The sequence below is a fragment of the Ursus arctos genome, chromosome Y, assembly GCF_023065955.2.
Source record: "Ursus arctos isolate Adak ecotype North America chromosome Y, UrsArc2.0, whole genome shotgun sequence".
Lineage (NCBI taxonomy): Eukaryota > Metazoa > Chordata > Mammalia > Carnivora > Ursidae > Ursus > Ursus arctos.
This window is the reverse complement of record NC_079874.1, coordinates 28931272-28957213: the sequence shown is the minus strand read 5'-3', so window position 1 is coordinate 28957213 and position 25942 is coordinate 28931272. Positions and strand designations below refer to the sequence as shown.

The 25942-nt window shown below is 46.8% G+C and overlaps 1 protein-coding gene across 1 annotated transcript in view; it reads right to left on the bottom strand.

Annotated features, from left to right (window-relative positions):
* Window positions 1-1092: 1092 nt before the first annotated feature.
* The window catches only part of LOC130544357 (cAMP-dependent protein kinase catalytic subunit PRKX), an 82783-nt gene continuing 57933 nt past the window's right edge, over window positions 1093-25942 (bottom strand). Inside the window, exons 4-9 of the mRNA XM_057315724.1 lie at window positions 23692-23811; window positions 16641-16736; window positions 13081-13138; window positions 10571-10648; window positions 8648-8796; window positions 1093-5717 (exon numbers count right to left, since the gene is read on the bottom strand). Of these exons, the coding sequence (XP_057171707.1) occupies window positions 8671-8796; window positions 10571-10648; window positions 13081-13138; window positions 16641-16736; window positions 23692-23811 (478 nt within the window). The 3' untranslated portion in view covers window positions 1093-5717; window positions 8648-8670. The remainder of the gene's footprint in view (window positions 5718-8647; window positions 8797-10570; window positions 10649-13080; window positions 13139-16640; window positions 16737-23691; window positions 23812-25942) is intronic.

The following is a 25942-nucleotide window of genomic DNA, read 5'->3' as shown; positions in this document are numbered from 1 at the left end:
GAAAGAAAGAAAGAAAAAGGAAAAAACCCTATGAGCTATGAGGGCATCCAAAAAAAGTCAAGGACACACTCCCTCGATCATGTCTATCAGTCCTTCAAGAACCCTCTGGTTTTCCCCCGAAATGTATACGCACGTGTGCACACACCCACCACTCCTTCTCCCAAACCACAATGTCACCACCTAAGCACCTACTCTACGGAAATTCTGGAGCCGTCCCTATCTGGAAGGTTTGGAACCAGACCCTCAGTTGCCCCGCCTGTCCCTGAGGATTCCCTCTTGCAAGGGGTTTCCATGAGGAGAGGTGGACAAGCTTGGTCACCAGGTAAACAGGCTCCTGTGTGACCCTCAGTCTGCTGGCACTCCTGCTACCAGGCTGTAGCACGTGCTGTCCGTGTTATCGATTACACGGGCTGACCTGAGTGATAAAGGCGGGATATTTGTAGCAAGCAGCAGGTGACCTGGAACGCCGGGTGTCAAGCTATGTGAGTAAAGAGAACGTGCAATCAAGGAGCTTATTTATGGACAGTGCTGATGACGGCACATTTTTTAACAAGCTGCCACGGCAATGTGCAAAGTCACCCTCAGGCACTGGATTAGAATCTGGCAAAGCATGGCCCAAGCAACAAATCCGGCCCCTGAACTGTGTTTTTGTTTTAATAAAACTTTATTGGAACACAGCTTGTCCATTTACATATCATCTAGGGAAGCTTTTGTGCTCCCGACAGACACTGTGTATCCTGGCAACATTGAAGTATTTACCATCTGGCACTCTGCAGAAAAAGATACAATGATCTTCTATCATATACTTGAAACTTGCTTAGAAGAAAGAATTTCAAGTCCTCATCACGAGAAAAATAAGTTCACGATTATGTGTGGTGATGGAAATTATTAACTACACTCATGGTGGTTATCATTTTGCAATATACACAGATATCAAATCATTATGTTGTTCACCCAAAACTAATACCGTATGTCAATTATACCTCGATAAAAAAATTAAAGATTAAATTAAGAGACACTGCTGACCCCTGAACTAGATAAACACAGACAAGCCTGCCCCATAACCAAAGAAGCAGACCAGCATCAGACGTCTTAAAAGATACAAAGTTTTATTAAACAAACCTGGAATGAATAGTATTATTACATAAATTAGGCAGCAGTACAATTTTCCTAGGGTATATATACAAATCACAGTGATTTTCATTGTGCAAGAATTGAAAGAATTAGCAACAGACTATTTTTTTTTCCACATGAGAAGCTGGGACAACCCCACAGGGATCCCAGCGCGGGCTCGCCGGGGTGCACCACACCTGCAAAGGCACTCCGTCTCGTGTCTGCGGCATCCCACGGCCGACCCGGGGCCACCCCGCCAGGCCGCCCGCAGCACAGCGCAAGGAAGAAGGAAGCTACGACCGTTCTGCAGAGCTGAAGAACCGCCTCAGAGGACAAGACGCCCTGAGTGTCAAAAGGCTTGAAATCCCATCTACTCACACACACATGTAATGACTTTTACTTTAAATTAACAGCGGCGTCCACCAGGGAAGAGCCGAGGGAAGCCCAACAGAATGCATGACAACACAATAACTTATAGGAAAGCATGACAGAGCGTTTCCCTTTTACTACGAAAGACTGCGAAGCCCACGGGGTCTGCAAAGCACACTTGATAGGAATACGCGACGCTTGGTGAAAACACCACTCCTGCACTCCACCGCCACCAACACACACACCAAACTACCCAAATACATTATTAACACAACAGTTCATGTGCTTGTCTTCTTGTTTTTTGGTAAGTGGACATCGTCCCCTGAAGGTGAAGTAAAGCGAAGGCCTTCTCGCCTCCGTGAGAAACACAGACACACGGTACAGGTACACAGGACTTGCCCAACGTGGTGGATGCACCACCAGAAAAAGAACTCGGGCGTCACATTCTCAGTCTCCACCATGGGAGCCGTCAGGGGCTTCTGTGAGTCTGTTCATTTTGGGATGTATGATCGATTGGTTGGGGGGAAAAATCCAACCAAGAATTTTCCCTGCACTACAATAACCAAGTAGCTAGAATGAGAATTTTGACGTGGTCATGAGATTTGACGCAGCCCGGAGCGCTCCCCAGGAGGTGGGCAGCCCTCGGTGCCCAGAGAGTGGGGGCAAACTGGGGTCTTTAGTGGATGGCACGGAGCCATGTTTTCACAGTTAAAGTGGTCCAAAATCTAGAGGCAGCTTAGGTCATACATAGAAATGGCAAACGCATCCCACATCCCGCGACTGTCTAGCGGTACTGGTGATTCTGTCGTTGGTAACAAGGAAGTCTTTACGTAGGGAGTACAGAATAAAACAGGACACTACCAGACGCTCATGGACAGGTGGGTGGGCAGGGATGGGAAGAAGAGTATGAAAGCATCACGAGGACGTTGAGCTGGGTGCACGGATCTTGCTGCTGGGCTTTGACGTATCGTCTCATCGACCGCAGAAATCGCAATGTGCCCATTGCCACACCAGATACGTTTATGCCAAGCAGGGTTCTAACGTGTGTTCTGCAAGAATTGGAAGCTGGCCAACGCAAATGGAGGACACGCTGTATGGCCAGCTGTGATTTAATTTCCTTCTTAACTTTGCAGATGTGTGTTCGAGCGGGTTGGTGACAATCCCCTTAGAAAAACACCACCCACCCCAACGTATTTAATTTGCAAAACATGCGTTTCCTGAGGATTTTCTTTAATTGGTATTTGTATTTACGAAAATATTGCCAACTCGTAAAATTGCATAGAACAAAAGAAGCCTATCTTTTTTTTTTCCTGATGCAAATTTTGCGAACATTTCCACGATGTTTCTTCTCATACGACTTTTGGACACAGGTATCTAATCAGATATCTGAAGATTTCAGAGTGTCCCCACCGAATAAACTCTTTTTCAATTATATATAGTAAGTGTCCCATGTGTCTGGGACTCCTTTTGATTAAATCAGTCTTTGCATTACATCACTCTGCTTAATTTAACAGTCCAGCCACGGGCCGTTAGCACATGGCGTGTGCCACCTCGAATATTGAAATGGCAAGGCTGAGGTTAACACCATCTGGTATCCTTGGAATTCCTTTTAGTTTTCAATTTGTTTTGCATGGCTGATGGCCGATGACAATGTTTTTAAAGAACCATGTGATGTGTGCATTCCAATGTTGGCGTGTGCGTGTGTGTGTGTGCGTGCGTGCCTATCTGTCCAAAATTAAGGCATTGCATTTCATGCTTTCTTGAAGCTATTTTCATATCCTATATAAAATCCGGGACAGTGAAAACTAAACCCGAAGATATGCATATGGGTCAGTGTGTCTACATACAATGTTTTAACGTGCTCAAGAAAGGTGTTTCATTTATTTTTATTTTTTTAAGCACAAGGCTCCAAAATAATAATAATTGACTTTTGTAAATCAGAGGATGTGAGATCTTTGCTTTCCCTCATGGGTTTATGTATCAGAGCACAGACACTGCCGATTTAGCCTTGTAATAGTCAATGATGAAACAGTTAAAGAACTTCATGCTGAACTCATAGCCCGTGATGGCCCCCTACTTAATGCAAACGGCACAGGGACTGCTTGGTACAGACTGAAAACACCGTTCTGTTGGAACGTCCGTAGGGCACGCCCTTTAAAAATGTCTTTTCTTTGAGTTACTCATTATAAAGAGTTTATTTTACTGAATCTTGTAGTACCTCTAACCTTACTCATTGAATGTGTATTTGAAGAGCAGGTCATGCATGAGAAAGAGGGATATCTGGAGTGGATTTGATTTCAGGGTCTTTTACTGCCTGGGTGGGTACACATGTTCTCCATTCCACCTTCCACAATGCTGAGCCCCAGGCTTCTGGTTCCTGAGTGGAATCTGGCCAAGTCTGGTATGTGACTGCATGGTCTTTGACATTTTGCTGCTTAAAGAAATATATGACTTCCCCACACGGCAGCTCTCCACATTCACGGATGTGCTTACAGAAGAGAGGTATGAAGGGTTACATGGAAAGAAAAGGTCTTCCCAGGCACGGCACTGAAAAACAATGTCTACGATGGCCAAGAAGCCACAAGGTGACTCAAGAACACATGAGCTGGAGAAACCTCGAGAGGGTGTCCAGGTTTCCCTCTTCCCCGCACCCATTTCACTGAAACACCTCCCAGGGCATGCAGTGCTCCCATCCCCGCTGCCCACGGAGCTGGACTTTTTCAGGCCAACCACGGGAAGAAAGGAAGGGTACAGAAGGGGTTCTGGAGGTCTGTGTGTATGTCCCTCCGCAGTCACCAAAGGCTCTGGCAGTGAAGTGCACAGACATCCCTGCAGAAGGTCACAGTTGAACCCTACAACCAGACACATCACAGACGTAAGCAACTCTGTTAGTCCAGCTGAGTCACTGTCAGCAGAGAACGGGCAACCCCTTGAGATTCATGCAGCAAACTTCAGAATGAAGAAGAGAAGCACAAGACAAGGCAACGGATCATGGAGAGCAAGGACCCCTAGCACCTTTTGCACGCCCCATTTTTTGAGAGGACCCACATCTAGCAACATGCACACTGGAACCCACTCCACATCTGCCTTGCATTAAGTCAATCCCAAGGGGGAAGCATCTGCAGGATGCTCTTCGTGATAGCTTCACGATCAGGTCCAGAGAGGAAAAGACAAAATCTCAGCCACCAAGAAGTCTGCACAAGCCCGCCCTACGTAGGAGACAAGAGTGTGCTGGACACACCCAAACTGAACATTTATGAAGACAGAAACAAGAGAGATTAATTTTTACTTCGCTGAACACTGACGTCCTGTGGCTCATTTGCTTCTTACTTTTCCCACAGTGGAAGTTGAAAAAAAACCCAAAAAACCCATGTTTGCATGAAGGTCATCCGTGCAACTGAGCCAACACGGAAAGTTATTTGTTAGCTCTGCGTTTTGCTGGAGACAGAGCTCAACTGGAATTTTAATAGGTAGCCACCTGCTCCCACCACCCCCCAACGGAGTATGAAATTTCTGGATGCGACGCAGGAAACTTCTGGACTGCATTCCATTCCTTGAACAACGTTATTGGTATTCTCAGACTCAAATTCAACTGTCCTTCTCTTCCCTTCCAGTTTCAAGACCTACAGTCACCAGACACAAAGCACTGAAGAGGGCATGTGGACCACCGCGTGGTGTTTTCTTCACAAGCTACAAAATGCACATAAGACGATAAAAAATGCACACGTCTTATCCGTTTTAGCTTTTGTCCCCAAGAAAGCCAGATTCTTGGAAGAGCAATTTGGAAAAGAAAAGTCATAGGCTCTGCCAAGTATGAAGATTTACAACACGGCACAATTCCTGTGCACCAGTCATATGGTGTTTTTACACACGCGCAACACACGCACACACACGCCATCTGTGGTTATAACCAAACACGTTCAGTTCAAACTTATAAAGATAAGTCTATGAGGAAAACCAAGATATCAACAGTAGGTTCACCACACTAAGAGATAAGATAAAATCTACAACAAAACAATGATCCGAAAGGTCCTACTGTGCAGTAGATTTCCAGTTGCTTAATGATGCTTAATTTCCAGTTGCTTAAATAATGCCAGGTCCGTGACTTTGTACGGAGATCCAGTCTCTTTATATACATCCGGACTTATAGAATACGGAGATGTCCTCATCCTGTGGACACGACCCTTCTTCAGGGATGATGTGCAGCTCCTTGTCCCCAGCAGGTTCAAATCACCCTGTTTGCGGCATGAAATAAAAAAGGATTTTGTTAGTGTTCAGAAGAACTGGGTAAGTTTCGTAATAATCATCCTAATAATTGAAAAATAATAATACACACACAAAAACAAACTTTCCATTGGAATTCTTCTTGCAAAGATCCACAAGCGTGAATTCTAAGGGGAGGGAAATGCTTAATAAAATAATTAAGCAGTGAGATGTCCAGGTGATGCAGTTGGTTAAGCCTCTGACCTTCGATTTCGGTTCAGGTCATGATCTCAGAATCGTGAGATCAAGCCCCGCATCAGGCTCTGTGCTCAGCGTGGGGTCTGCTTGAGATTCTCCTTCTCCCTCTGCCCTTCCCACTCGTGCTCTCTCTCTCTCTAAAAATAAGTATACAAACCTTTAAAAAAACATTTAAGCAGTATTTTAATGGTGGGTCTCAAATGGGATATGATGGCATCACGCATAACATTATCCCATGTTCAACTATGCTGAGAGAGGAGACTGATTTCACAAGCAAAACCAAGTCCTGTCTCGATGTGCTTCACCATAGAACCTTCCAGCTAGATGGAAAACATTTCAACTCAAATGTTGAAGTCAAACAAAAACCAAAGTGTGAGGTCTGTCCCTGCCAGCCGTCCTGACAGTCTGCTCCATGGGCTGAAAAGATGGGAAAATTCACTTTCCAAAGACGAGCGGGTTAGTCATACAGCTATTAATCGGCTCTGGAGGGCAGGAATTAAGGTGCACCTGTGTGTCATCAACGGGAGACAATTTTACTTCACGAGGGTGCCTGGGTGGCTCAGTGAAGCGTCTGTCTTCAGCTCAGGTCATGATCCCAGGGTTCTGGGATGGAGCACCATGCCAGGCGCCCTGCTCAGTGGGGAGCCTGCTTCTCCCTCGGCCTATCCCTCTTGCTCCTGCTCTCTCTCTCTCTCAAATAAATAAATAAAGCATTAAAAATATTTTTTTTGCTTCACAAAGAAATAACCTTCCCGCGTGGATGGTCACACCTTATCACTCGGCGCTGAAAACGCCAGATCTCTGTCCCATGTTGTGTGCAAAATCGTGGAGACCGATTCAAATGTTAACAGTCCAGCTGCTTGCGCACGAGACCAAAATTCAGTGTCTTGGAATGAGCAGCAATGTGATCATGAAATGATTTCTTATTTCCCAAGGTTCGTTGAGAAGGTCATCAACAGTGAATGATTCCAGGTGCAAAAAAAATGCCATCGACGTGTACGTTCCCAAGGATACGCACTGCCTTGAGAAAGTTATTCCTATCTACGGAATGTGCTAAAAACATAGCTGGGGCACCTGGGGGGTACAATTCCCAACCACGAATAGAAAACTATCCACTGGGTACACGACAGACCCCATCGGACGGCAGCTTTGTGCTTCCTTAAGTAAATTTAATAGTATCTCTGTTACAAAAAGGTCCCAGTCCTCTGACTTATCAACCAAGTGTCCTTCACCAGAAACCAAACCACGTCTTCCATTTCTTTTTTTTATTTTTATTTTTTATTTATATTTTTTTAAAGATTTTATTTATTTATTCGACAGAGATAGAGACAGCCAGCGAGAGAGGGCACACAAGCAGGGGGAGTGGGAGAGGAAGAAGCAGGCTTATAGCGGAAGAGCCTGATGTGGGGCTCGATCCCATAACGCCGGGATCACACCCTGAGCAGAAGGCAGACGTTTAACCGCTGTGCCACCCAGGCGCCCCCAAACCACGTCTTCCATCATTTAAAGATAACTGGATAAAAATAACGTATAAAATATTATAGGCAAATCATTCAAACCTGAAGCAAACGAGGAGAACAGAAAATAAAACCCGAATTTAGAAACACCTTCTGTTTTTAAAACTCGTTAACTGGCCTTCACTAGGTTTGCAGAAGCTGGAAAAGCTGCAGCTAAAGAGAGTATTTTAAGAAAACCTCAGGAGAACGATCGTTATGTGTTGAAAAGACTAAAACCCATCAAGCAGACGTGTTCCCTTCTCATCCACACGGCCACCTGTTTCTCTTATTGAATTTTTGCTTCCACAAATTTTTAACTTTTAGGCAGGTTTCCGCGTGGCAACAGCAGCCGAGAACAGGTTTCCAGTGCACCACGCCTCCCTCCCTGCGAGAGCTCTACCATGGCGTCAATGGGCACATGGTACTGACCAATTATTCCTCCTATTCCTCAGAAGTGCTGTTGGGGGGATAAACAGAGGCAAAAACCAAGAAAAGTCAAGGAGTAGACATATCATTGGCAATATCTTGCTTCTCTTCCTTCCCGCGATTTTTCTTGCCTGCGTGTCGTGAGGAGGAGACCCTGATTTAAGTGGTGGAGTAACCGAAAGCTCTTACTACCCACATTCAAAAATCCTTCAAAGTCATCAAGTCATAGATTCCACAGACACAGAGTCGTAGACTTTCAACGGTTCAAAGAAATGAGAAACTCAAAAATCCCTTCTTTCAAACATCCAGTGGAGCTTAGCAAATTCCACAGGAGGTGTTCACTGCTGTCATCAGTCTCTAGTGACAAGGGAACCTAAAAAAACCCTTCTGAAAATATTTGGTAGGTATCTACAAAGAAGCTGGTGTGGAACTCAGGGCTTCCAGAACGCAGGAACTCAGGGATTTTTAGCAAAGGGGCTGTGCCCCTGGAATGCGCAGACACACACGTCCCTCACAGAGGTCTCAGACGTAGACTGTGCCGCAGCAGGTGTGTCTGGGGAGTGGGGCGTTGGGGGCAATGCTGTCTCTGGGCCACACTGCATGTCTTGAGTAACACACCGTGGGGTGCTGATGAAGTGGACGCTAGGAAGGACTCCATCCAGCCCTGCCCCACTGCTGAGCCCCAGTGGATGAGGGAAGCCCCACTCCGCCAAGGCAACATGCCCTTGACGTGGGGACGCGTCACCCTCACTCACGCGTCATTACTAAAACGAACGGTTTACCTTCCAGATGAAGATTCCCGTCCTCAGAAATTCTTGAAGACTTCCAAATCCTTTGGCGACACTGGAGGGGCCGTGTTCCAGTCATTCTCCGGGTAGGCTTCGAAGTTGGAGGTATCGCCCTCGCCGCACAGCTTCGGCACGATGGGGGGCTGCAGGGCAGGGGCAAGACACAAAGCACAGTCAGAAGGGAACGGTGCGCACCTGGATGGGACGTGCATCCCTTATGTCTGCGACTTTACATAACCATAGGGGTGATTTGGGGGAAAAGAAGCACAAAAAAACAAAGTTGTCCTTTCTTTGTTTACTGAGGTGGAAAGTTTCAAATCGGAGATATTTCGAAAAAGGTTATCTGTCAATGGTGACGTAGGAGGAATGAACGGAGGAAGGGTGGTAGCCAGCCCTTGCTTCTAAATTCTAGACTGGAGAACCACCCAGATTCCTTGTTAATGCAGATCCCCAGGCCTGCTCAGGTCTGAGGGATCTGAAGCAGCTGGTCCAGTGGCCAGAGTTTGGAAAATTCCAGAAAGAGGTGAAGCACGACAGGCTCCAGTGTTGGCATCATCGATGCCAAGCCTCAATCCCGCATCAACGAAATGAGGTCACTGGCACTGAAGAGGAACTCAGCCAAAGGTTCCCGTAGAGGACCAGTCAGCAAATATTTTTGGTTTTGCAGGCTGTAGAATTTCTGTGCTGACTACTCAGCTCGGCCACAGCAGGGGGGGAAGCAGCCACAGACAACATGCAAATGAATACAGGTGGCCGTGTGCTAATAAAACTTTATTTATAAAAATAAACAAGGGGCTTTGGGAGGAAACAGAGGAAGAGAATAACTTACACTCGGTAATGCATACCTTCTAATATCGATTTGGTTTCTGAACAATGAAAACATATTATTATTTCAATTTAAAAATAAGTCATTTAATACAATGAAACCCTTGAAAGCAGCTCATTGAGACATTGGTGGTCTGGGCTGAACCCTAGGTTCTGGGCTGGGGGCCGGGCATGAGCATTTTTAAAGTCTTTCCATTGGCTCTAAAAAGTGCAAGGTTGAGGGGCGCCTGGGTAGTTCAGTTGGTTAAGCGTCTGCCTTCAGCTCAGGTCATGATCCCAGGGTCCTGGGATCAAGCCCCACGTTGGGCTCCCTGCTGAGCGGGAAGTCTGCTTCCTCTCTCTCTCTCTCCACTGCTCACCCTGTTTGTGTTCTCTCCCTCTCTCAAATAAACAAATAAATAAAATCTTTAAAAAAGGAAAAAAGTACAAGTTTGAGAACATCAGTACTGAAGTCTCCTGTTAAAAATGCATTTGAATTCTGGGTCGCCTGGATGGCTTAGTCGGTCAGGAGTCCAACTGTTGATTTAGGCTCAGGTCATGATGTCAGGGTCGCGAAATCAAGTCCCTCAGCGGCCCCACGCTCAGTGGGGAGCTGGCTTGAGATTTTCCCCCCATGCCCACATGTGCATGCTCTCTTTCTGTCTTTCAAATAAACATACACCTATCTATCTATCTATCCATATTTTTTTTTTCAGTTCAAAGAAAGGTGACCTAGAAAATATTCTCCATCTGATCTACCACCATCACTGCACAATATCTGTAAGTGTTGGACAAACGCCTGATCTGTGTTATACCATTTACCATTCCCAATTAGAAACTGGTGGGATGGGACTCATCCTAGTCATAGTTCCAGTGAGGGACAGAGCCGGGTCTCAAAAAACCCGACTGTAAAACGTGGGATCTTAACCCGTTACCTCTAGGTGTGTCTGTGGCAGCCAAGATCTCCACTGAAAAGGGATCTTGGCTAATTAGCGATTTGAGATGATCAGCTGCATTATACAAATTAATTATGTATCAGAGTCAGACACTGCCCCTTGCTGAAGACAGGTAAAGGGCGCCGAGCTGACAGTCACCCACGTACGTATGTTGTACCTTCAGCTTCCTTTGTGGGACCGCCTCCCAATCCACAGTTCGGAACCACCGGTGCCGCTTCACGTCATCCGCTCCGTTCTTCAAAAGAAACAGGAATCATCAGCAGACAGAATTTCGCCAGGACAGGGAACAAAGCATTCCAGAGAATCTCTACTTTACTTAGTACAGAATAAAAAAATAAAATTAAATTTAAAAAGTGTGATATGTTTTTGAGTAATTGTGCCTGGACCGTGAGCTAGGAGGGGCAATGTAAAAAGGAAGGTGTTTGTGTTCTGTTCACCATCATTTATAGTAGAAACCAACCCTGTCATTACTACCCTGGGCCACACTTTTATGAAAGTATGACTATGGCTCAGGCTCCTGAGATAAAACGAGACAGACACATGGTCATTTCTGAGTCTGCCGCCTGTTTTTGTCTTGACAGTTTTCTCTGGTATTTAGCATCCTCATCACAAAGGCCTGAAGACCGAGGTTCACTAAATGATGTAACTGGCTCAGTACTGCAAAGCCGGTAAGTCACATGACTAGGACTCAAACCATGACGCCCAAATTCAGAGATCTGAACAGCTACCCAGCAGCACCTTTCAATTATAGTACCAGTGTGTTCGTGTAATAGTAATGGTTTGTTAGGGTCTGTTTCATTCACAAGGGTGACACCAATAGCCAACTAATGGCATCGTGGTCTTTGAAAATCCCTCCCAGGTGTTCAGCCTTCCACCCGACCCTTCTTCTTCCTTTTTATGGCCCTTGGAGCAACTTTTTTAATCGATTAAGTGTTGGGAGTTGTTAAGACAGAAACACATGAATTCTGTGACATAGGAAGAAGCCAATGGATCTGAATGTAACATTAAGTTTGTGAAATGTCACCTGGAACCTGTAAAGAAGAACTTATTTGGAAATAGAGTCTTTGCAGATATGATGAAGGGAAGGATCTGAGATGAGCTCATCCTGGATCAGGGTGGCCCTAAATCCAAGGACAAGTGTCCTTGTAAGAGACAGAAGAGGAGACACGGACACAGAGGAGAAGCCACGTGAAGACAGAGGCAGAGATGGGAGGGATGCAGCCATAAGCCCAGGGATGGCTGGAGCCCCAGAAGCTGGAAAAGGAGGAAGGACCTTCCCCTGGAGCTTTCGGAGGGAGCATGGCCCTGCCCCGCCTGGATCACAGGAGTCCTGCCCACCTGGATCTCAGGAGCCCTGCCCCACCTGGATCTCAGTGGGCCAGCCCCACCTGGATCTCAGTGCTCCTGCCCCGCCTGGATCTCAGCACCCCTGCACTGCCTGGATCTCAGCACCCCTGCCCCGCCTGGATGTCAGGAGCCCTGTTCCACCTGGATCCCAGGGGGCCAGTTCCACCTGGATCTCAGCGGTCCTGCCCCGCCTGGATCTCAGGAGCCCTGCCCCGCCTGGATCTCAGACTCCGGTCTTTTGTTACAGCACCCACAGGACACAAATACACCCACATCAACAGAGGGTCCTGAGAGCTTGGTGGGAATCAAGCCTCACCCACGGTCTACTGTGTCTCCCAAGACCACAGCAGACAAGACCAACGCACTGGCCCATGTTTAAGTTCCTCCCTGGACGTCCACAGCTAGAAATAGCTAAGAAGACTTTCCCAGACTCACTTAGATTCAGTGGTGCCACAAGAGAACCAAAACATGCATGTAAGATATCATACCATTTATGCCACAATCTCAATATATTCCCCACCACATAAAAAGCTTGTGAAAACTATATATGATCTACACATTCTGAAATGCTTAGTTCACACAGAAATGTGCTCACCCACGTTCATGGCGCTCCTCACAAGAGCCACAAGGTGGAAACCACGCAAATGTCCATCCACGGGTGGATGAGTAAGCACAGTGGGGTCCATCCACGAATGGAGTGTGACTCGGCCATAAAAAGGAGCAAAGCACTCACACCTGCCAGCATGTGGACGGACCCTGAAGCCGCGATGCTCAGTGGGGGGGAGCCAGACACAAAACATCACTCGTGGTGTGATTCGTGGACATGAAGGCCCCGAACAGGGGATTCCACAGAGACAGAAAGGAGATTAGTGGTTGCCCAGGGCAGGAGGGACGGGGGGCTTGGGTAACGACAGCGTAAGGGTATGCGGTTTCTTTCTGAGATGAAGGGAAACATTAACACTGACCGTGGGGATGGTTGCACAATCCTGCAAACACATTAAAAGCTGCTGGACTGCACACTTTCAATGGGGAGGCGTGTGCAGTATGTGATTTACAGGTCAATCGCGTTATCGGAAAAGTCGAAATAAATAAGCAAAATACCGACATGTTCGAGACGATGGGTGAGTCGTCGACTCGTGGGGGAGAGAAGAGAGGATGGGGTATAGACGCAGGTGGATTTTGCATGCCCAGATACCCAGATTTGAAACTGGATCAACGAATACACAAAACTGCCATGCCTTTTATTTCTAGAAACAGAAACGTACGGTGTCGAGCGACAAGAGGGTCTAAGGGATGATACGTACGGAGACAAACACTGACCTTCATGTTTCCAAGGCGTCTGGTTCTGTCAACAACAAGCAATTTCCTAATGAGGTCTCTATTTGCGGGAAGGAGACAAAAAAAAAAAAAAGATGCATCTTGATACGGACCCAAGCAAAGACGGCATGTCAACAGCAGTAAAATCTGCCCACCACGCTACGCACGGGGAGACCAGATCGATTTCCCTTTTGCCTCAACATTTTCCCGCAGTTGTTTCTTCACTGATACTGGTTTGTACGTAATTTATGCAAAGCTGGGTTGGCTACACACAGGGACAGAGCAGAAGGGAAAAGGTTCATTAACTCATTGCGCAGAAAACTAGCCTTCCAACAGAATACGTGACAAAATTCTGCGCCTGCCCCAAGGATGGCGACATTTCACTTAAATTATACCCGTGAGGCTGTCCTTGTCAAAGAGAAGACGTCCGCTTTTACCAAACATGGATGGTCATGCTGTGCGCTAAAGGTCTACGTATTTACGGGGTTCTGGTTGCACGCTGCTTGGTCTCCCATCACATCCAAATTTCTGTGACTCCCTTCAACTCCGCTGCTGTACCTGCTTCTTCTTCCTGGACAGCAGCCCATATCAGAATACAGGCCCGTTAGGATTATGCCAGGTCTATCAGGATCTCACGGTTAAGGGGACTGTCCAAGATGTTCAGAAGAAAAGGTGAGGAAGTAAAAATCGTGTGTGTCTTACATACTATACAGAATACATTATGCGCAGTCATAGCTAGACTTCAAATACAAATTGAAATCCCCCAGACCAAGGAAAAGACCCATGGCTCAGTTTCAAAAGACCCATAACACAACTTCAGAAGACTCAGGTGTACCTTATCCCCCAGGGTGAGGAGCACCCCCGTGGACTCATGCCACGGCGTGCACTCTGTGCCCAGCTGCAAAGGCTGAGATCCCAAGGCCCGCGGTGATACATGTGAAGGTCCAGGGTCCCAAGATCCCCGGGCGCCGTATGTCTAGACTGTGAATCACCGAATACCACGCTCTTCAAACAATCCCAAATAACTATGGGTTTTTTCCTTCTCTTTCCCTACCATTTACACCCGTCATCCCCGTTAGTGCATATACTTAAAGTTGTCTATACTGGGATTCTAATAACGATGTTTTATTTAAAACGTAAAATGAAACCCTTACAAAGGGGCCATCTGATATGGCAAAGCTGTGTAGAACTCTAGGACTGTCTGAACTCTGGAAGGGCCTACAATCTGGGCACGGGTCCTGTGGCCACCGGCAATCCCTTGATTCACGGCGCCTGAAATTCTAGATCTTACTTACTATCCTGCCTGGCTTCTCGCTGACCCCTCTGGGACAGGAAGAAACCCTGGTATTTGCTCTACCAAGTTGGTGAGAAGCCCCAAAGCTCTGACGTCCTTTCAGCTGTGTAAGATCCCATAAGGAATCTCAGCATCAATCCAAAGAGACCCACGCCCAGGCAGGAAGGTGACACTGTCCAACGCCGAAGTTGTGTGAACAACGGAAGACCCTGAGAACGTGAGAGTCAAAATCCGACCGTCATGGAACCCAACGGCAGGGATCTGGATACGCAAGACTGCTTAGGGTCCTGCTTCTCAGCCAACTCAGGAAGATCCAGGCAATACCGTGGAGAAGTGAAGTTCTTCTCAACCACCATTTGCAATCAGCAACGACATCCAAGGAGCCCAGGTTCCTGCTCTGGCTGAGCCCCCCTGCTGGGGACATGGGGGGTCCCAGGGCAAGAGAGAAGAAGAGCCTGGGGCTGCTAAGACGAGGAGTGTTCTAGACCAAAGGACAGCAGCGGAGTCACTGCTGGTTCTCTCTTCAGAACAAACTAGGAGGAAAAGAAGCAGGGGTAGCAAGACACCAGACGGAGATTGAATTTAGGTTTGTTGTATTCCCTTCTTTTCCATGGAACAGTGTAAACTTACTCAATATTTTCGTACGACCGACTTGAGCCCTTGCCATCAATGATGGAAGAAATGACCTATGATTTAACGCATCGTCCCTTCTCTGGGGAAACTTCTCTAGGAAGAGCTTAAGTCATTCCTTGCAAGAGGAAGGTGAATACATCCCCTGAGGTTCTGCCTAGACTAAGACCTTCAGGGGGTCTCCGCAAGGGGCTGATTTTTAGAAAGCAAGAGACAGTCCACCTCATTTTACCTGGAGCACGTGAACCAACAGCAACAGCTAAGCCACACCTGTATACCTCTTTGGACTGGATTCCACCCGTGTGCAACCAGAGCGAGGCAGATGTTCCCACCCCCTTGATTTACCCAGAATCCCAATGGTCTAAGGTGACCGCCAACTGGCCGATCTACCAGTGGGTGTGAGCCCAGTTTAATCCAAGCAAACCACTGGTAAACTGTTGGCATATACACGAGTAAATTTTTAAAACATCCATGTGACATAACGTCACTCAACTCTAATGGGATCTGGACCCTGGGGGAGAAGATCTATATAATAGTTTTCTTTTCTTTCTAGAGAAAATGAGCTTTTGACTGCTCGATCTCCCTTTGCACCTTACTATCTTACCATTCACGGGACAGAGTGCTCCCCGTTCTGAATGATTATTTTTAAATGGAACCTCGTTTTCTGGCTTAGTCTTCTAAAACTTGCCTGGTGTGTCAAACCTATCACCACCTCTGGCTCAACCAGCCAATGGAAACACTGTCTTCTACCTGGACGGAGAGCCTCTGGGGGGAGTGAGACGACCTTCACCAGTTAGAAAAGCAACTGGATGCAGCCAGTGGTCCCAGCAGCTGACCCAGTGTCATGAAATCAGTTTTCTCTGAACTCGCTGCCCATAGGCTACTTTAAAAAATAGCAAAGAGGGAGAAAAGTCTAGTTCTCGGCTAAATGCAATGAACCACCTTGTCATCAGCAGGACTTGGTGCACTCAGCACCTCACGTGGAAAATGCAGGGAAAGAACTAGAAATCATGGTACAAAAATGTCTACGAGGTGACCAGATGGACGAAGGTAACTGGAACGCCACAACCACTCTGAGATTTTTAAAAACGTAAGTTTTCTCTGTGCTGTCACCACACATTTAATGAACTGCACACCCAAAGTTACGAACATGGAAGCCGTGGAAAGTTCTCATCGCAGGTGCTCATCAGTCTCAATTTTAGCATGAAAAAGGAATTTAAGAATGAAAATAATTTAAGCAGGAGGAAAAAGACAGCCTGCTAAAGCCATCAGCACTCCTGCCAACCGCAAAACCAGCTAGAGGGGGTGGGGGGTTGGGAAGGACCCTTTTCGTCAAATACTTAAACGGCTCTCTTACTCAGTGGGATTAACAAACGCCTTTACTGGCTAATTCCAAAGGTCATTTCTCTCAAAACGCGTAAAATCTGGCCAAGATTCATGTAAAAGTTAAGTATCATTACAGTAGAATCACGACCCCCTTTTCCCGTCCTGTGGAAACGTCGACTGTATGGGAGACGCGAAGCAGAGCGCGTTAAGAACCCAGTGTGCCGTCCTGCTCGGCAGGTGCCCGCCCTGGGATTCCTCGTCTCGTGATTTTAAAAATAAACACCCCCGATGAGGAGGGAGACGGTTTACTTACTTTACACTGAAATCCAAATGTCTGGGGAAATCTATCTTGCCTGCAAGGATTTTTTGATAAATGCCAAATGGGTTGTCATCAAAAAACGGAGGAAACCTGTAAGAAAAATACACATCTATTTTTAGAGGAGAACAAGCACGGAAAAAATCCCTGCTTCGTAGCGGGCACCCTTTCCTCTGGACGTTCAAAATGTCACCCCCTTCAGACCACGAGTGAAGTTCTTCGAATTCTTCATACACAAGGACTATGCGGCACACAGTAGGTGCTCGATAAATGTGAGCAGGGCTAATGGAAGAGGATGGATTACACTGCGTCCTATTCCTTCCTTCCTCTCTCCCTCCCTCCCTTCTTCCCTCCCTCTCTCTTTCCTTTTTTCTTTTTTGGTTCAAGTAGACTATACGTCTACAAGCAGCCAGTATCTGAATCTCCAGAGTAGATGAATCCACGTGGGTCACACTTAGGGAGCTGGATGAGAGCTTGTACCTTTAGAACACAAAGACCTAGCAAATTACAGCCGGAAGCCTGTTTTTATAAATAAAGTTTTATTGACAACGCTGCCATGCTCACTCACTCATGTATTACTGTCTACGGCACAGTTATCAGAATTAAAGACTGTAGTCCTAACAACAAATGTTGGAGAGGATGTGGAGAAAGGGGATCCGTCTTCCACTCTTGGTGGGAATGCAAGTTGGTACAGCCACTCTGGAAAACAGTGTGGAGGTCCCTTAAAAAGTTAAAAAATTGAGCTACCCTATGATCCAGCCATTGCACTACTGGGTGTTTACCCCAAAGATACAGACGTAGTGAAGAGGAGGGCCATATGCACCCCAATGTTCATAGCAGCATTGTCCACAATAGCTAAATCGTGGAAGGAGCTGAGATGCCCTTCAACAGATGACTGGATTAAGAAGTTGTGGTCCATATATACAATGGAATATTACTCAGCTATCAGAAAGAACGATTACTCAACATTTGCTGCAACATGGACGGCACTGGAGGAGATAATGCTAAGTGAAATAAGTCAAGCAGAGAAAGACAATTATCATATGGTTTCACTCATTTATGGAACATAAAAACTAGGAAGATTGGTAGGAGAAGGAAGGGAAGAAGGAAGGGGGGGGTAATCAGAAGGGGGAATGAACCATGAGAGACTGTGGACTCTGGGAAACAAACTGAGGGCCTCAGAGGGGAGGCGGTGGGGGACTGGGATAGACTGCTGATGGGTAGTGAGGAGGGCACGTATTGCATGGTGCACTGGGTGTTATACGCAACTAATGAATCATCGAGCCTTACATCAGAAACCAGGGATGTACTGCATGGTGACTAACATAACTATTATAATAAAAAATTATTATTAAAAAATAAATAAATGAAAAAAATAAAGATTGCAGTCCTAGCATAGAAACCAACCATCTTCTCTAATACCTTGAGATAGGGAAAAAAAAAAAAAAATCTGAAATAAGCTCCATTAGAAACATACTTAAAACTGCAAAGAGCTAGAAAAATTACATAAAATAATAAATATATGCCAGATACGTACCTACATGCCCCAAGGCACAAGTTGTACTTTTGATATTTGCTCGGAGTGCCGAAGGCAAAGACCCTCAACTCAAAAAGACACCGCTAACTGGATCCTTTAGAAGCAGAACTTGTAATCCACTGAAATAAGCACTGGAAATATCTTATAAAATGGCGTTTTCATGGGATACCTGGGTGGCTCAGTCAGTTAAGTGTCCGACTCTTAGTTCAGGTCAGGTCATGATGTTAGGGTTGGGAGATCGAGCCCTATGTCGGGCTCCAGGCTCAGTGCAGAGTCGCCTTGAGATTCTCTCTCTGCCTCTCCCGCTACGCTCCCCGTCCCCACCCTGCTCATGGCCTCTCTCTAAATAAATAAAAAGAACGTTAAAAAAAAAAAGATGGTGTTTTCAAATGATACCCTGATGGGAGATGGCAACTTAACAGGCAAAAAAATTTCCTGTTGATTTCAAATCAATTTCTGATGTTTAAAAAAATAAACTAAATAAAAACAAAAAAACAGAATATAGTGACTGGAATGGTGGTCTCCAGAAAGACATATGCATGTTTTTACCCTGACAATCTGTGTATGTGAGTTTATTTGGAGAAAGAGTCTTTGCAGATGTGATTAAGGGAAGGATCTGAGATGAGCTCACCCTGGATCAGGGTGGCCCTAATCCAACAACAGGTGTTCTGATAAGAAACAGAAGAGGAGACACAGACACAGAGGAGAAGCCACATGAAGACAGAGGCAGACATGGGAGGGACGCGGCCACCAGCCCAGGGATGCCTGGAGCCCCAGAAGCTGGAAGAGGCAGGAAGGACCCTCCCCTGGAGCCTGGGGTTGGAGCACGGCTCTGCCCCACGTAGATCTCAGCAGTCCTGCCCCGCCTGCATCTCAGGGGTCCTACCCCACCTGGATCTCAGACTTCTGGTCTCCAGAGCTGGGAGAGGATGGACTTCTATTGTAAGCCACCATGTTTTTCGCATTTGTCCTACCAGCTACTAACATACAGAACAGACACCTTAACTCTGCACATACATTATAGAGAAGTGAAAAATTGAAAAACTAAAGAACAGACTATAAAGTATAAAAAAAGGAAATTAATGGGAAAGTTGAGGGAGAAGAGGTTAAGTGAACAAGGAAAATGGAAGACATTCAGTAAATGGGAAAGCGTCACCATGTGTGATAAAGGCACCAAAAAGCTTTTTTTCCTTATGAGACATTTCAGATCTTCACTGACACACTCTGGGGTGAGCAGAGGCTTGGTGCTGAGAAGGGCACCGCAAGGAGAGCTGCTGGTTATCTGGGCTTCGTAACTACAAGTACTTTGGCCGCTGTTGGCTTCTAGAGTTAGGAGCTACCACGTCCCGAGAAACTGCCCGGGGCCAAGCTGGGGAGGAAAGGTCTATACGCAAAGAGACTCATCCAGTCCGCGCCAGCCGACTACGCCTTCAAGTTAACAGCTCCCAAGTCAACCGTTTCTGGTCAGCCAGATGCTGTGTCTGACAGTGGCTGGAGGAGTCGGACTCAGTTCTTGGGTGGCGGCCCCGCCTGAGGACAACGGGCTGCATGATTTCATCGGGGGAAATGCTCACGTTCACCAACGGCACGTTTAAACACCAGGAGAAAATGTGTCATACATACCTAAGAACATTTATGGACAATTATCACACAAAGTGTTCTCAGGAAGCCGGCGTTACACGAGTGCTTCATGGGGAAGGTATGTCAGCAGCAGCGTAACGAGCGGAAAGAAATGATAATGAACGAGCAGGACCAGATCGTGCCCAAAGGAAGAAGCAGAGAGAACGGGGATCTGGGAACGAGCCCTGCCCTGGGCAGGTGGAAGGTGCTCTGAGAAATCCGCAGATCTCTGTCTCTAACCCAACGGAAGAGTCCCAGCTCCTTGACAAGCAGCGCGCCTCGTTATGGAAGTGAGCTGAAGATCTCCGCGGTCCCAGCGGCGCTCCGAAGGACGACGTGCTCGTGGGCATGAAGGAAGGTCAAGAGTTTCCTCTCCCGACTCCGCGCCAGCTCTGCCGCTTTTTCCATCATCTCCCCGTGATGACTTTTTCACATATCCGTTCTACCCACCCACACCTTCCAGGAGAACGGGCTGTCCAGAAAGACGCGCGATAGTGGCGGTAACGTCACGCTCCTCGTCCCCCTCTTGGACGACCACAGGAGGGCCTGGCCTTGGAAGGCGGGCACTTTGGACGTGGGTTCGAGGAGAAGAGAGAGTTTTTGGAGAGAAAAACAGAACGGGGAAGTGCTACCAGTTCACCGTTTCTGACGTCTTCCTCGAGGACCCCCTCCCCCGGGACGTGCGTAGAAAACGAAAAGCCTGTGTCCTTCGGAGAAAGTGTCAAGGACAAAGAGCGGGGATGTGGAAGGCAGAGTGTAGAGTAGGAAAGAGCCCCAGGGACACCCTGTCTGAAATGTGACCGCCATGATTCTCAATACGCTGTCCCACGGAACCCTGGGGTTCCACAAGTCTCTTTCCGGAGCTCTGCGAAGGTTTTTTTTTTTTTTTCTGATTGCAGATCTCAATGTGGATGCATTTTTTTCTTACACCTCCAGCAACCGAGGCCTGGTCGCTGGGGGGAAGGGGGTGGGACACCTCCAGCTGCTGCCAGGGAAACGTGGGCAGGAGAGGAAGCAGCTGGAGGGGGCAATGAGGAAATTCAGAAGTGGTCCAGGAGAAGGCTGAGTCTGGCAGGAACTACAGGGAGCCAAGGAATGCCCAGGAGGGATCGGCGAGGCTTGTGGCATGAGCACGGACTTGTGTCTCTCCAGAAATCCCTCCAGAAAGCCTTGAGCCCCCCCAGCTGGAAATGTGTACATGAAAACACATTACAGTGAACACACAGGTCCCTGCCTCGTATGAAATGCAAAGGTCAGCTCATAGTATCGCGGTTGGGAGTGGGTTCTAACGATTCATCATCCATTATTCTAAAACAGCCTCTAATATATTAGATTTTACTTCATTACTTTATAGTCTACTGCTAATCCTCTAGTGTATTATATTAGAAATACACTGTTGCTACAATTCTATGAGAATATTAGAAATATTCTACTTTCTAATATCCTAGTACAGTATATTCTAATATTTGAATGGATTACACCCTAATAATATTCTAATCATTCTAATAATTATTTTTACATAATAATCCTAATATAGTCACTCTAATACACCTTAATATTATATTCTAATTTTACTCGATTTTATTCGAATTTAATTCCAATTTATTTTCTTATATCCCATCAATATTATTTCCCAAACTTACATTTACTAATAATATCTCACAGTACTATATTCTACATATAGAATATATCCTACCAGAATGTACGGCAGGAATAGGGAAAAAACAGAGCTCGTGAATGTCCTCTATTAAGCCCTGGCCGCCAGGGTTCATTTATCGTTAAACAATGCTGACCTCTAGTGGTCAGTAACATTAAGGAAGGGAAACGTGCTGCAGGGCATTGGAGGAGAATCTGATGAATACGGGCACATAAATATTCACAACTGTTGTACCTTCTTGACGGATGGGCCCTATGCATGATTCCTGTTACCTTTCTGCTCTGCGTGGGACTTCACAAGCTGGGGTGTCAAGAAATTCGATTCTGTGTGAATTGCTAGACACATCTGGGTGAAGAGTAATGGAAAATACGAGAGATCAGATAGATGATAGATGATGGGTGGATGGATGGATGGATGGATGGATGGATGCAATAGATAGATGGATTATAGACAGATGGGTGGGTGGATGGATAGATACATGATGGATGGATGGACACACAGGTAGACAGAATAGACAGATGGATGACAGATGGGTGGGTGGGTGGGTGGACAGATGGATGGATGGATGTACAGGTAGACAGAATAGATAGATGGGTGGTGGATGGATGGATGGATGATGGATGGATGGATAGGTAGACAGAAATAGATACAGAGATGGATGCATGGATGGATGGATGGCGGATTGATGGATGGCTGGCTGAACGGATGGACGTGCAAACAGAAGGATGGATGGATGAATGGGTGGATGGACTGATAGGTGGATGGGATGGATGGATGGACACACAAAACAGATGGATGATAGATGGGTGGGTGGATGGATGGACAGATGATGGATGGATAGATGGACAGACAGGTAGAATAGATAGATGGTAGATACACGGGTGGGTGGATGGATGGATATATTGATGATGGATGGATGGATAAGTAGATAGACATAGCTATAGGGATGGATGGATGGATGGATAGAGAGGTAGGATAGATAGATACACAGATACATACATACATACACAGATACATAGATATGATGGATGGTTGGATGGATGGATGGATGGATGGATGGATGATGGACAGACGGATGGACAGACGGATGGACAGACAGGTAGACAGAACAGACAGGTGATGGATGGATAGAGGGATTGATAGATGGATAAGTGGATGGACAGACGGATGGATAGATACGACAGATATAGAGAGATAAGTGATAAAAGATGACAGACACATAGATAATAGATACACGGGTAGATAGTTGATATATAGATAACAGACAGACAAATACAGGTTTTCACAAGACTCCACTCTGGCCACAACCTCAATGCAGAAATACGCCTCTTTCCATCATTCTTTCCAACTGGAAGGGAAGGTTTCCAGGCAAAAAGCTCTGCTCTTGCCCTGCAGGGAATCAGGTGTGGAACGGGGTTGGGCTTTGGGTTCAGCTGGGAGTAAACCGCGAGCATCTTCCAAGCTCTCCCGCAGGAAATAAGCCAGCTGAAGGAAGAGGACAAAGGACAGAGCAGGGAGGGCGGAAGGAGGCAGAGGGGCCGCATGTCCGAGAGCCACATGGCCGGCGTCCTGGCACCTCACAGACCAGCTGCCCGTCACTGCACCATCAGAGAAGAGCCTTTCCTCTGTAGGACCAGAAGGAATCCCCACGTCCATGATTTCTAAGTGGGGGCTGCTGGCTTTATGTTTCTGGTAGAGAACAGCACACCTGTCTCATGCCTCAGCCAGACTGGAGTATTTATGTAATAATCACGGGGATACCTTGATACCTCTTCAACACCTCTGGTATCTGGATGTGGGGGAAGTGGAACCTGGAAAGCAAGTATGGGCACACGCTCTCCTTCCTAGCATAGGACTCATTCATAACGTCCTATACTGTATGCAATTTATTTATTTTTACCCAACGCATATGATCATTACTTAGCTTTCTGCATTGTTCCAAAAGAGAACAGAAGATTTAATATTATATTATTATATATATAGGCACATTTAGGCAGGCGTGGAAGACAGGCACATTTAGGCAGGAGAAAGGTCCCAAATACCAGTGCTTCCTGTGTATTTTTGCTCTTATGAAAGCACACTGAACTGTGGGTCCCCACTGCCATGTTGGCACAGGGAAACCGGCATGGGGGGACACCATGAGTATTTGCCATCGAAAAGCACCTAGGTTCTAGAAGCAGGGGAGGGGAAGTGCCAGAGAGTACGCATTGATTCTCCATAGAAGCCCTACTCACCCCGAGTGCATTTCAAATATCAGGATGCCGAGTGCCCACCAGTCCACGGCTCTCCCGTGGCCTTTGCTCTGGATGACTTCAGGGGCCAGGTACTCAGGTGTTCCACAAAGGGTCCACGTCCTGGGGACAGAGAAGGACACGCACAGAAGTTAGCGGTGCTGGGTGAATGCATGCGTCTCAGAAGGACTGAAAGTGACAATGACGCCAGTGATCATGCCGAAGCCCCATCCCCACCCCGTGGACCCACCGTGCTGGGCAGAAACGCCGACATTGTCTCAAAGGACTCGTTCCCTTATAAACACTCATTAACCCAAACAGAAATGAAGAAAAGCCCTCGGGATCACAGCCGTGCACCGTGGCTGCTGCTTACCACGGTTACTGAAACACAAGAACGCCACAGTACCTGTTTTCCTATAAAACGGCGTGGAAAAAAAACTCAAGAATTCACTCCCTAACCCCTCAAGAACCTACGTGTCTGCTCCATCAAGGAGCCAGTTCTGTCCTCCAGAGGCAATGCAAAGCTGCTGCTAATTGTCCTTTGCACCTGCTCCCAAAAGGTATGACGTGTTTTCAACGTTTCTGTGGGCTTGTGGTCACTCTAATCTCCCCAGTGGCTTCTAGAAATCCTTAGGTTAAGCAACATCAGGATATTAAGGGTTTACATGGAGCAGGTGGCTTTTGGAAAGGACCGTCTCTGCAGAAGAGGGGAGACTTGCCAAAAATTTAGCTTCTACCCTCACCCAGAGAACAGCAGGCTAGAAGTAATAAGGGATGCCGAGCCCCCCTCCAAACTTCACCCAGACTAGAGGATGGAGCTTCTGGTGGTCAGGTGTGTTGGGTTTTACTCTGGTCACCCCTTCCCTGTGCTGTCTCTGATCTGTCCGTTTCACAACACGTATATGGACTTCCTTTCCTCTTGTCCTTAGAAGAGAATTCTCCTTATACTTAAAAAGAGGCACCACGTTCCATTAAAATTCACAGATATGTCACGTTTCTGCTGAGATTTCTAAATTTTACACTCTATGGAAAATTCAAGACCGATTTTCTTCATTTTCTCCTGGTTCACGTGCCTTGGCATGGAGGCGACCCAGAACTCACCTGTAAAAAATACTTGTTTTAGAAAAGGTAGAGACTTCCAAGTATCAGATGAGTAAGTCCTGACATGTCATGTACAACACGGGGAGCAGTTAGTGAGACCGTATTTTACATTCGAAATTTACCCAGACGGCAGATTTTATGTGTCCTCACCATCCCCACCAAAAAAGGTAACCAGTTGAGATGACTGGATGTGTCCATTAACTTGAGTGTGGTAATCACGTCACAATCTGTATTAAATCACACTATAAGCCTTTTTAAAAACCATATTATACAATGTAAATACGTACAATTTTTATATGTCATCAAACTCATTAAAGGTGGTGGGGGGAGAGATGAGGACAGGAACACACACACAGGGAAGACCACTGGGGACACAGGGATGGCGTCTACCCTCCAGGAACCACGTGAGGTGACCTGAAGCCAGGACAGAGGCTCCTTACAGATCCTTCTTTCAGGAGCCACTGTGGGACCACAGCCCTGAGAACGTCTTCATTCCCGAGCTCCAACTTCCAGAACCGCGGGAGAATACCGCTGTCCGAAGCCCCTTGGGCGGGGTGCTGTTATGGCAGCCCTGGGAAAGGCACGTGTTCCCCACCACGCTGACCACGCACACACCTGACCTTCCTTCTAAAGCACCTGCAGGCGTGGCCCCGCACGTCCTGTATGTATAGAACGGAAACTAATTGATGGCAGGGAACAGCAGACATCTGAAATGACAACTTTGGAGATGACCCTACTGATTTCCACGTCTGCCTCTTTGGATGGCTGACCACACCCCTCACCTGCTAAGACTCTGACAGATGAGAGCATGTCTCTAAGGCAGGCAGCAGTGGCTCAGAAAGAGGAAGCTATGGGGCTTCCATGAGTACGAAGTTCAGGTCCTCCTTGTGGCTTTGCTCCCTGGTTCGCAGGAAGGAAACAGTCAGAAGTGCAGACCACTTCACACCCATCGGGATGGATGGCTGTGAAAAATACAGGAATGTCAGTGAGGCCGTGCAGAACAGAGATCCTGCATGCACGGCTGGTGGGGATACAAGCTGGTGCAGCTGCTGTGGAAAACAATATGGCGGGTGCTTGAGAAGTGAAACCTAGAATCACCATATGATCCAGCCATTACGCGTCCCGGTATATACCCAAAGGACACAAAGGCAGG